At 37.8% G+C, this 13101-nt stretch overlaps 1 protein-coding gene across 1 annotated transcript in view; it reads left to right on the top strand.

Annotated features, from left to right (window-relative positions):
- The window catches only part of emx2 (empty spiracles homeobox 2), a 3743-nt gene extending 20 nt beyond the window's left edge, over positions 1-3723 (top strand). The window contains exons 1-3 of the mRNA XM_062057702.1: positions 1-632; positions 1783-1967; positions 2693-3723. The exon at positions 1-632 is cut by the window's left edge and continues 20 nt beyond it. Of these exons, the coding sequence (XP_061913686.1) occupies positions 236-632; positions 1783-1967; positions 2693-2860 (750 nt within the window). The 5' untranslated portion in view covers positions 1-235 and the 3' untranslated portion in view covers positions 2861-3723. The remainder of the gene's footprint in view (positions 633-1782; positions 1968-2692) is intronic.
- Positions 3724-13101: the final 9378 nt, after the last annotated feature.

Genomic DNA, 13101 nt, shown 5'->3' on the forward strand with positions numbered 1-13101 from the left:
GCTTCGCAGGAAGCTGTTTATGATGGCAGCGCGGCGCTAATTAGCCTCATGAACTAACACATCTGCCCGCACCGAGTCACGGAGGAAAGCGATCACGTCCATGGATTAGTGCGGGAAGCAAACGGACACTTTTTTTTTTATTCTTCGCCGCGCGCGCTGCAACTTTTTTCCCCCCTCAAGTCTGCTTGGAAGTGTTTCTTTCCTTCTTACACTGGGGAACCCGGACTATCACGCCATGTTCCAGCCGACACCCAAGAGGTGTTTCACGATAGAGTCGTTAGTGGCCAAGGATAATCCGGTACCGGCGTCCCGCTCGGAGGAGCCCATCAGGCCAGCGGCGCTCAGCTATGCAAACTCCGGCCAGATGAATCCTTTCCTCAACGGCTTCCACTCTGGCGGCAGGGGCGTCTACTCTAACCCGGACTTAGTGTTCGCTGAGGCGGTCTCCCATCCGCCCAGCTCGGCGGTACATCCGGTGCATCCGGTGGGCCCGCCGCACGCCCTGCACGCCGCTCATCCGCTCTCGTCCTCTCACAGCCCGCACCCTCTTTTTGGCAGCCAGCAACGAGACCCTTCCACCTTCTACCCCTGGTTATTACACAGATATAGATATTTGGGACATAGATTTCAAGGTACCACTTTCATTTTTTTGGATCACTTTTACGCATAAAAAGTTTTTTGCAGAAGGAAACACCATACCTCTGCAACCTTTTAAAAAATGTGCCAGGTTCAAATAGTTGACTAATATTGACTAAATATTAGTTTTTTTAATCACGCTTACGCATAAAATAAATTGTTTTTGTTTTGTTTTTTTCCAGGAATGTCTGCAACATTATTGAAAAATATTGCTTCGTTAAACTAATTGACTTAATTGTTTCTAAAAACAATATTAGTTTGTTTATGTTTTTCGCATAGAAAGAAACACCTTATCTCTGCAACCTTCTTAAAAGAATATTGCTTATTTGAATAGTTGACTATATTTTTCAAACAAAATTAATTAATTGATGAATTGTTCGATCACTTTTACGCATAAAAACAACATATCTCTGCAAACCTTTTGAATTATTGATTTGATTAAATAGATGCAATTTTGTTTCAAAAACAGAATTAATTCATCTAGGGTTTTTTCTTTAATCACTGTTATGCATACAAACATTTTTCAGAAACACCACATCGCTGCAACTTTTTTGTTTTTAAAACCAATATTGCTTCGTTTAAATAGTTCACTAATATGTTTATTATTAATTTAATCATTAGAAACATATTTAAAATGCAGTCGTAACCAAAATACATGTTGATTTACATGCCATTGACCTTTTTTGTCATTTTGTGTCAATTTGCATCACTATTACAAATAAAAAGTGTTTCACATGAAAAACACCATATCTCTGCAACGCTTGAAAAAAATATGGCTTCGTTTAAATAGTTGAGAAAAAATTTTCTAAAATAATTTTTGATTTGTGCAGTCTTTAGAAACATTCTCAAATGCTGATTTAATGCAACACAAATACTAGATTCAGTGTGATCAATTTTTGTATTTTATTTAATGGTACTTCAATATCCAATCTAATTAAAAATAGTGTAAATTATTTTAACGTTTGTACCTATTTTTTGGCGTCATAATGTTCTCTTTTTTGTGATACAACACCGTTGCTGCAATAATGACAACATGCCTTTCATTAATTTCTCCCCCTTGTCATGCTTGCATGCATGCAACAAAAAAAACACTCCATTTTGTAAACATAATGACATTTTGCATGTGTCTCGTCGGTGTGTTTATAGGCAATGAAACGAGTCCAGAGAGCTTCCTTTTGCACAACGCGCTGGCCAGAAAACCTAAAAGAATTCGGACGGCTTTCTCTCCATCGCAACTCCTGCGGCTCGAACATGCGTTTGAGAAAAACCATTACGTGGTCGGTGCGGAGAGGAAACAGCTTGCGCACAGCCTTAGCCTCACAGAAACTCAGGTAAGAAAACTATATTTATTTATTTCCACAATTTGAGTAATGCCTGATATTATTTGCGTGCATGGAAAATGTTGTATTTAAAAAAAACATCACTGCTTATTGTTTTTTCTTTGCAACTCTATTGTGCGTAAAGCAATAATGTCCTCTCATTGTATGGCCTATAAGCTCATTTGAATGACTTGTTTTGTTGCCTTTTTCTAAATGGAGGCTAAATTAAGCAGTTAACCATTTTATTACACAAAGAAGGTGCACGGCCTCGCACTGCCATATTTGAGCCATTGTTCGAGACCCTTTTTGGAGGATATAAAAGGGAGAAATGAAGCATCCCGTCGTTCAATTAGCACATTGAGGGCTTTTTTTAAAAATAATAAATTACTTGCCATTGAGGAGAGTGACAAAAGCGAGTGCCACACAGACAATTTATCGATTTACATGCTGATAATTCCCTATTGATCCGCTGCGTGGGTGGATTTAGAGGAGTGTATAACAATACACATTTAAAAAAAACCAAGAGTAACTCTTTTTAAAATAATTTGTCTAATTATATTAAAATATATGACAATATTTTTAATTGTATTTAGTGAAAATTAATGACAATAAATCATTGTGATAGGTAATTATAATGACATTATTTTAAATTGAATGCGCTAAGTAGTGTGTTTTTACGCGCGGTTTTGCGCATAAATGTTGGATTGTCCTGATCGTGTCCCCTCCTTCACCTTCAGGTAAAAGTGTGGTTCCAGAACCGGAGGACGAAGTTTAAGAGACAGAAGCTGGAAGAAGAAGGTTCCGAATCCCAGCAGAAGAAAAAAGGTTCCCATCACATAAACCGCTGGAGATTGGCCACCAAGCAGGCCAGTCCGGAGGAAATCGACGTGACTTCGGACGATTAACAAAAAAAAAAAAAAAAAAACAAGACTTGAAAGGAAAAAGGAGGACACGAATAACGCGGATATTTGCCGTGAGAAGAAGAAGAATACAGGAGGGTCCAATAACCCAATGTCATATTTCACATCACCCAGGCGATGGAGGCCGGCCGGGGGTCCAAGATGTCCCCATAAGAAGCAGGAACATGGTACTGACTGTCCACCTCAATTATACTTTTGCACTTCTGATTTCCCCCCTACACATGCACACGCTCTCCAGATATACCAAAACTGATTTGTTATTATTATTATTATTATTATTATTATTATTATTATTATTATGATTAAAAACACTTTAATTGCATGGTTAGTTATTTTAATTTGACACAATCAAAAAAAGCAGACTGCAGTGTGCAGTTTTTTCATTCATAATTCTCGTGTAAAAGTGATTGTGAAAACATATGAAGTAGCAGTGCTGCGTTATGGTGTTTATTATTATTATTATTATTATTATTATTATTATTATTAATATTATATTCCCCCCAAGAACTGGTTTTGTAAAACAACCAAAAGGTTTTAGGACATTCCTTTTACGTCTAAAGCTTTACAATATGTGGCCCCACGCAGCCTTCTGTCACCACTCAGCGATGCCACAAAAGGACAAAAAAACAAAAACAAACACAACAACAACAACAACAACAACAAAAACTTCAAGCACTGAGCATATTCCATGTACAGAAATATGAAAGGTTAATGTTTCTTTTCAGCTCTCTTTTACAGAATGTAAATACTTTTTTGTGTATGTGTTAAGTTTGCTACAATTTTAACACAAAGTATACTTCCAAGAAGTATGTAATTGTCAATATTTTGTCAATAAAGTTTTATCAATATGTCGCGCGCTGTAAAAGTACCCAGGTCCTTTATTATCACTATTAAAAATGATGCAAACACTTACAGGTGCAAAATGAAAGGGAGTTCATTTTGCACATTCATCTTTTTCCACATATATAGAATGTATTTTTGTAAGCTCCAAATATGTAAAAAAAATAATAATAAAAAAAAATGAATCGAATTCATTTATTTAAAAAATAAATATAATCAAATAACATGTAATTATGAATATATATATACATTATACAAAATGTGCTTTCTTTTTTCTTTTTTTTCCCCAAGTGCTCTGCTCATATTTGTGTGCGCATGCTCAGACGAGGCTGTAGCACGAGAGCTTTTGTGAAAGTGCAAATCAGTTTGGGCAATTATCATGCGAGTAATATAGGTGGGGAGGGAGGGAGTGGGGGGGTGGGGGGCTGCAGCATTGCCCAGTGGTCCACTTTAATCTCTTAATCCGGATCCAAAGGGGACTTGCTTGGACATAATTTAGCACAATCTGACTCGCCCTCGCGACGCGATAAGGGGAAGGTTGCCGCAAAATGGGATCTTTGTTTCACGTCGTGTTTTATTGTGCGCTGCAGCCGCAGACATGACACGTTTTAGGAGCATGCACTTTTATTTAATTATTATTATTTTATTTTTTTCCCCGTACCAATAATGCAAACTTTATTTTATTTTTTTGTCCCCCTAATCGGCCCATTTTGATTCTAACTGCATGCAATAAAACACCTTTAGAGAATACCATTAGCTTTTGCAGAAGGGAAAAAAAAAACACACAAAAAAAAAAACCCTAAAAAGCTTTATTACAAACCCAGCTTTGAAATAGGGGGGATTAGAGGCCTGAAAGGGTCCCACAATAGTTAGAAGAAAAGGTTTCATGCTAATGAGGTTAATGCCCTTTGTATCTGCGGACTCCACAACTTCATTACTCCTATCTCGGGCAACACGGAGCGGCTCAGAGCTCCACCATCCACTCCAGCTTTTCCCCTCCCTGCCGAGAAAGAAGGATTTGATAGCGGTCCTGTTCAAACTAGATAATTATATCTTTTCAAGTTGGAATTAAGATAAAGAAAGTGCAGTGGAGGCGCTGAGCCTTGATCCGCCGCAAACAAATTTGGCGCACAGCCCCCCCCCCCCCCCCCCCCCCTATTTGCGCGCCTGCATGGACACACAGGAGACAGGACAGCGTCTCATTATAGAGCCTGCCACCATTTGATAAACTTAATGTTTTAAATCCTTTTCCATTCATCGACTTTCTTGATTTTTTTTTTTTTTAATCAGGGAAATTTAAATAATTTAAACGGAGGGCGGGGGGGGGGGCACTATTGAAACATGCGCTAAAATTAGGATTTTCTACAATGTGCCATTTAAAATGGAAATAAATAGAATTTAAAGTCCAAACCCTTTATTAAAAATGTATTGCGAAATAACGATCCCGGAGTATATAGTTGCGCCTATCACGTGACCCCCACTGACCCAAAACCTCTAATCTGCAATTAGCAGCTCTAATGACATCACTAATGTGCGTGATGGCGGCCGAGAGAGGACATGCAGGTTCAGCCGTGCTGCTCAAAGTCAACAAGGGATTTTTTTTTTCTCCAAGTGTTTTTTGTCCCTGTAGGCTGCGTCACGATTTAAAAAAAAAAAAAAGAAAAAGAAAAAAAAAACCTGATCTGTCCCGTTTCCCAAATTACCTGCGATGAAATGGATCCATGAAAGGAGAGAATGGAGCCCACGCAATTGTTAACATAAGGCGCAGCGATAAATACACACGACAAACGAGCAATTACAATCAGCTTCGCGATGAATTAAACATCTCGGATTCTGTTTCTTCTTTTGTATTTTATTAATAACGAGGTGGACTCGACGAGCGACTGAGGATTTTCCCCAACGCGGCGCTTTATTCGAGCTCTGTAAGTGCAGTCGAGTTATTCTCGTTTCATGTGGTTGTGTTGCGTGGAATACAATCATATAGTCGCTATTACAATGCGGGGAAAATATGTCCAAACAGACCACAATAATCACACCCTTTAAATATGTTTTATGTATTTGTGTGTGTGGTTGAATGAAGAGCAGGGTTGCATAATGCAATACCACGAGGAAATAGTGACACACGTTTAATTCTACAGGGGAAGCAATATTGCAAATATTTGATATCCATCTAAAATCAAGTATTTTTTTTTTAACTTGGGGATTTTTCAATGTGTTGATAGTCACAAAAATTAAACACGACATAAATTTTTTTGAAACCAACAACACTTTAAGTAGCTATATCGACAACATAATACAAATGCTTCCTTTAATTAATAAGTTATTTCCTTTTCCATCCATTTTTCTACCTCTTGTCCCTTTTCGTTTTATTACATTCAATCAAGTCATTAATGCAAAATAGAAAACAATATGACTCTTATTCAATCATTTTGGCTTTTTGACCCCAAACCATCCTGTTCCTGAAAACTAATTCAGTTTTTTTTTTTTTTTTTTAAATGAACCTAACAATATATAATTATTGTGTTCATCCTCCTGAAAAGCAGCGTCCTCTAGAGTGGCCGTTTGTTTTGTAACGTATATCTTTATTTCTTACATGGCACAATGCACATTCATGGACATAGAAAAACACCTATATTTTTGAAAGGTAACAGTAAATAAATAAATAAAAATAGATGTGAATGTAAAAAACAAAAATGTGTTTTACATAACAGGGCTATTTTTTCTGAACAAAATATGCAACGCTGACAAAATAAAGGGAACAAAAACATATGTCCACTGCAGAGGACGCTGGTTCTGAGGAGGATGTATACAAAATATTTAAACATATCGCGTATGGGATACTGATTAGTATCCATCTTTGGCTGTGCCTCTTCTTTTTTGTGAAGGCTGCACTTTTTCCTGCTCCAGTTTGTTTACTTGAATGAGGTGTGTGAGTGTGTAATATGATGCTGTTTCATTTGCATATAAGTGCATGTTTTCCATCCATCCACCAGCTCTGAAGGGAGCAATTGTGACCCGCTTCCCTCCCCTCAACCCCCCACCCCCCCCAACCCCCCACAGACACCGTCCGGTGAAATTACAAACATTTTATAAGTGGTATATCTGCAAGCGGCTCCATTCCCCCTCAGAGCCCTAATGTGAAACACATGGCGGACTGTACACCTGATAAAATACCTCAGGGGCCCTGCAGTTTGGAAAATCCTCAATTCGCTCCCTAAATAAAGCAAACAATGGCTTCACTAAATATATCACATGTGCCTGCTGAACTATTCGGCGTCTCTTGACCTGCCAGTCCCCTCTCTCATCATCAGCTGGTGCACCACCACCAAATACATCTCATAATCTTGTTACATGGACAAAATGACTAGTATAGCCTCATGAGAGCCAGTGTCCACTGCAGTGGACATTTGTGTTTTGCTAAACAGCGATATGTGACAAACAAAATAGACCAAAAAAAGAAAAGTCCACTACAGAGGACGCTGGTTCTTGTGCAAGAGTGATGTAGTGTGAGACAGGTGCACACCTGCTTTGCAAGACCTTGCTGTGTCTCCCCCTCTTGGTAGCAAAAAGGAGCAAACGTTTGGCCCCCTGCCCCAAATCACAATGAAACCAGAATTGGAATGTAAGCAGCAGAAAACTTTTTTATTATTATTATTTTTTGCACTTGGTGGTTCTCCGACAAACACGAGAGGGGAATCAAGCCTGCAGAAGTAAGAGGAGTTGATTACACCGCATCACAACCCAATTTGGCATACATGAATAAATGAACAATACCTCAACATTTGGGCACTCCAAAGATTAAAAAAAAAAAAAAAAATTCCTCAATAATCGTACAAAAACTTGCTGAACTGACTTCGGTCATTATCAAAGTAAATTATAATATACAGTATTACTTCGATTTTTTTGATATTCCTTCCAAAATGTTGGAAAAAAACAGGTCCTTATATTAAAACTGAAGATACTTTTGCCATAAGCAAAAAATATGACAGCAATCATTCCGTTCCAGGCACAAACATGAACACAAAGAGGAATAATTATAGTTTTACATGCAGAAAACAATGCGAAATGCGTATAAATGAGGAATGAAATGTAAAAATGCATCACGGTTACTTTTATTGAAGACCCTTAATGTTGGCGAAGACCATGATGAAGGGGGAGGGGGAGCAGTGCAAAAAGCAACGTTTTTTTCACACTTTTTTGTTTATGTGTTACGATTTGCATACTTTTTAAATCAAACTTAAATTTTATTTAATGCATGGCTCAGGTGGTAGACTGGTTATTTCCCAACCTAAACCATGTTTTTGCACTAAAACAATTTCATTGATATTTTACATGTGCTTCTTCCCGCAAAACGGGCCCTGCATGATTCGTGGGGCCCATATACACAGCTCGTGTTTTCCCTCACAGGGAGGGGCGGCCCTGGAGGACAGGTGGGGGGTGGGGGGAGCGCAGACACCACATTCGTACTTTACTACAAGTTATTTCTTCGATCCAATAGTGTTTCTCACATTCTTTATCACTTGTGTTATTTCCATGAACACACATAGACAACAACTGTGCGATCACAAAACTTTGTTTAAATTAACTGATGCAGTAACAGGCATGCACCTGACAGCACTGTTATGGCCCCACACATCACACTGTCGCGGCTCCACAAGCCAACAGCAGTGTGCTCACACTTGCAACTTTCTTTGGCCCCACGGTGGGTTATTTTTGCAGCAGTAAAAAGCACAGAGACTGAGTCACTAACGCGTGGATGCTTTGTTTGGTTACTTGATTCTGCTGAGCTACTTTTTTACTCGTACAATAACCGAAACAACATACAACAAATGTTCTTTCTGGGTATACTAGCCTCCCGCCCAAAGTCCGCCTGGATAGACTCAAACTCAAACTGAGGAGTAATATAATTGTAAACATTTTTGAGGATTGATTTTGTGATTTAAAAACATAATGGTTAATCATGTGTACACTAAATTGGACAAATTGGCTATGGTTTGACTGCCGTGTATAATATTGCTGCAATCATCTGCAGTAACCTTTTGGCTACATACTAACGTATTATTGTTGATAGAATAAAAATGCATTTTTTTAAAATTAGAATTTAGCAATATTTCAACAAAAAAAAAAAAAAAAAAGTTATCCTTGATGTCAGTCAGTCAATCAGGCTCAATATTTTGGCAATACATTTATTAGTATTGGAATATGTTAAAACATTTGAAGGCATTTTTAAAAATAAATACAAATATTTTATAGGAAGAGTGTCAAATTCGTTTTCATTGAGGGCCACATTGCGGTTATTGCTGACCTCAGAGGGCGACTTCAAAAAATGGTTAATATATATGAATACAAATGTATAATTGCCTCATGAAATCATTACACAGTTATCGATATAGTTATTGTTCTGCTAACAAACAGATGGATAGCTTGTTTTTAAAATCAGAAGTCATTTTGACAATAATTTATCTATTTTGATGACAGCAAATGCTTGGAATATTTTGTTGCATAATCAGATAATATTCAAGTCTAGAAAATATACTATTTTTGGGTCGAAATCTAAATATGTTCAACAAGAAAGATGAAGTGTTTTATTAACACACATTTTTGGGAAAATGGTGTGGCGTTGGGTTTTAATTGTCTACTCTTGACAATATTGTATTTAATTTTTATTCTCAAAAATATATTTCTTAAATTAAACCACTAATGCAGATGTCTTCAAACATTGGTCTGTGGAAATTTAGTTTAATTTTTGTTTTTATTTCGGCCCCTGCGTCACACTGTTGCACTTGATTGAGCCTCCTCTATCATAGTGTGTGGTTAAGGCAGTGGCCAGCAAGGCCTTCTCTGCTGGCCTAACATAACCAGAAATCATGATCATAATTAAAGATAAAAGTATTTTTTTTATTTACTTTCCCTAAATATCTAAAAGTATTCATTTTCTCTTCATGTCATATTATGCTCCTTCCAGTGCTGTTGTTTTTAGGTTAGAGTTTTTATCCAATCAGAATTCAGCTAGCTTATGTTGCCATGCTGTACCAAATATGCCCAGAGCCTTCAGAATCAACAATGCTGGTGTGTATGCAGTGTCAGTGAACAGTCACAAACATTTGACAGACAGTTGAGATCAGCCAATCAGATCACAAGTTTTTGTCAGTAAGGCCTTCTAGCTGGCCTAAGGCAGATATATAGTGATGTTATGAGCCAGGTAACATAAGAACTCCATTACCCAGCATGCCACAGCAGTGAAGAACATGCGCAGTAGCCCCGTTTAGGTTGTTGAATGTAGACATGCCGGCAGCTTGATGTTATCGATGAGCACGCTGTGGAGTAAACTTTATGAAGTCAGCCAACACGCCTCGTCTGCATCTTTTATGATTAGACAAGACAACACATATATTTGCAAGGCTATTTTCAAGAAGGATATTTAAAGAGAAACTACATCTTGTGAGACCATCTCGGCCAACCAGGAAGCTAGTTCAGCTGTCCCGGCGATGAAATGTGAGTTCAGATATTTTATTTCTTTATTTTTTCACGTTTAAAAATATTTTTTGCAATTTTAATTTTGACAGGACCACATAAGATATGTTTTAATTGCTGATGCGGGTTTATTGATTTTTAAACTCGCCTGAAAATAACCTGTTTTGTACAATATCCAGTAGGGCGTAAATGTGTTTCTGTATAGTATTTCTCCAGCAATGGTCATGTGGTGACATAAATTATGATATTTTGAGAGGTAATCATTGAAGTCAGACATCACTGAAGGCCTAGGTGGGAAACGCACGGCCCGGCACTGCGATAAAAGTGAGCTAGCAAAATGAGTTGGAGGGTATAAGGACAAGTTTTTAGTGTGATATGTGTAAACTCTAATAGTTTTTACCCCTTTATTCATATTACATTATCATGTCACTGTCACCCTGACCACTCCACTGCCAGACATTTCATCAACTCTTTGATGAAATTTCTTTTTTTTTTTTTTAAATGAAGTTACATATGACAAATAATAACATTTCACCCAAAATTCTGATCACCTGTATCTTTTCTGAAACAATGTCAGTACATTTAATTTATGATGGCAACAGTTTGACCCTGGAAGACATGATTTACATGATTTCCTATAATAAAAGTTTTAAACTTGCAGATTAGGTCCCAGAGTGGAATATTTTTGGTTGATATGTTCATTTGTGTCATGGAAATCTTTCCTCTCAGGTTAGTGTAAAAAAAACAAAAACCCAACTAAACATTAACTAAACATGCCTTAAACGTTAGTTGTGTCGCTATGCTTACCCTCAAAATAAACGTGTAGTTGTGAAACAACCATACAACCAAATAGACTTAGACTTCCTTTTATTGTCATTCAAATTTGAACTTTACAGTACAGATAATTATAATACAACTAATAATAATAATGCAGTTATATTTACAAAATAATATAAAATAAGTCTCAGATTGACACTCAGATTGGTGTTCTGTAGTTTGTGAGAACCAAATTTGCCTTAAAATGTTCTGCAGCCCAACAAAGACACACACATAAGGTTCTTAGTACAAATGAAGCCAACCTCTCATTAACACCTTTTCTTTTTACACCACATTTGATATTTGTGACATGGAGGAGAAACGGGGCCAACTTCTTGATTTGTGCTGTCATAATGACCCCCAAACACAACAGACCCTTAACGTTAGTTTTAACATGACTAACATTCCCCATTAATATTTTCCATGAGGGTTTCTCCTCACCATGTGCTGATGTGTTTGTAGCTATGGTGTGTGTGTGTGTGTGTGTGTGTGTGTGTGTGTGTGTGTGTGTGTGTGTGTATGTGTGTGTGTGTGTTCACTCTCTCCTCGCCTTTTTAAGTGGAAAAACACTTTTGGGCATGGATGACAAAATAGTCTGTGGGTTTGTTTGGAGGAGTTAAATGTCCTGATGTTGTTGCTGCAAACGTGAAGGCTTTAGGATGAGCATCAACAGTAACGGGAAGAACTCCCCTGAGGAGACTAATAGCATTGACTGTTTGACACAAAACATGCATGTTATGTAGTAAGTAACATCCCTTTTTTTTGTATCTCCTCATGAAGTATCATAAAGTGGTTTCCCAATTTTATATTTTGCACCTAACATTTAAATGTATACCCCCTGCTGTCTCGTGGGAGAGAATGTCATTATTCCTGTCTGTTGCGTCGACATATCACCATATTTACATTATTTGTGGGCTCAGCACAGTGGTTGGGAATCCCATGCTGTAGTGGTCAGTTGTCAATTTGGACATGATGAGTCTTTACAGCAAAAACATGCCTTCAGTTGAGCGTGTAAATGATTGGTAGTCCTAATTCACAGTATGACATCTTTGATTGGCTAATGATTGCCTCAGCACCTCAAACCCACACCTGCTAATCATTCACTCATAATGTTCCTCCTCCGCGCCGTGGAGCTTAGCCATTGAAGGAGAGCGATGCTAACATTGTCTAATCATCTCAAGTGGATGTCTACTGAAGACTGACAATCACATAGAGATGTGGACGTTGTTTTTATGACACTGCCAATATTTACGTTTGGTATTTTGAGTGCATTCAGACATGAATGTAGCACTCAACACGGTGAGTGTGCGGCGATGGATCGGGATCACCCTCAATGATTGCCATCTATAGTGGAAAAGAAGGACGGACTTAAGTGGTTGCAAATCACAATAAAAGGAAAGAAAAATAAGTTTATCAATCAATCAAAGTTTATTTATATAGCCCTTAATCACAAGTGTCTCAAAGGGCTGCACGAGCCACAACGACATCCCCGGCTCAGATGCCACATCAGGGCAAGAAAAAACTCAACCCAATGGGCTATAATGAGAAACCTTGGAGGGGACCGCAGATGTTATCATGGACGCCCCTGCTTATTCCAGCAAGACAATGCCAAGCCACGTGTTACAACAGCGTGGCTTCATAGTAAAAGAGTGTGGGTACTAGACTGGCCTGTCTCCCATAGAAAATGTGTGGCGCATTACTGTTGACTGTTGAACAACTTAAGATGTGCATCAAGCAAGAATGGGAAATAATTCCACTTGAAAAGCTTCAAAAATTGGTCTCTCAGTTTCCAAATGTTAACTGAGTGTTGTTAAAAGGAAAGGCCATGTAACATAGTGGTAAAAATACCCCTGTGCCTACCTTTTTGCAAAGTGTAGCTGCCATTAAATTCTAAGTTAATGATTATTTGCAAAAAAACCAATACATTTCTCTGTAGCTGCCATTAAATTCTAAGCTAATGATTATTTGCAAAAAAATAAAACATTTCTCAGTTCGAACATAAGTATATTGTCTTGGCAGTCTATTCTATTGAATATAAGTTGAAAATGGATTTGCAAATCATTAGGGATGATACTCGAAACCGGTTTTCCCGGTTG

Source organism: Entelurus aequoreus, linkage group LG09 (genome assembly GCF_033978785.1).
Source record: "Entelurus aequoreus isolate RoL-2023_Sb linkage group LG09, RoL_Eaeq_v1.1, whole genome shotgun sequence".
NCBI lineage: Eukaryota > Metazoa > Chordata > Actinopteri > Syngnathiformes > Syngnathidae > Entelurus > Entelurus aequoreus.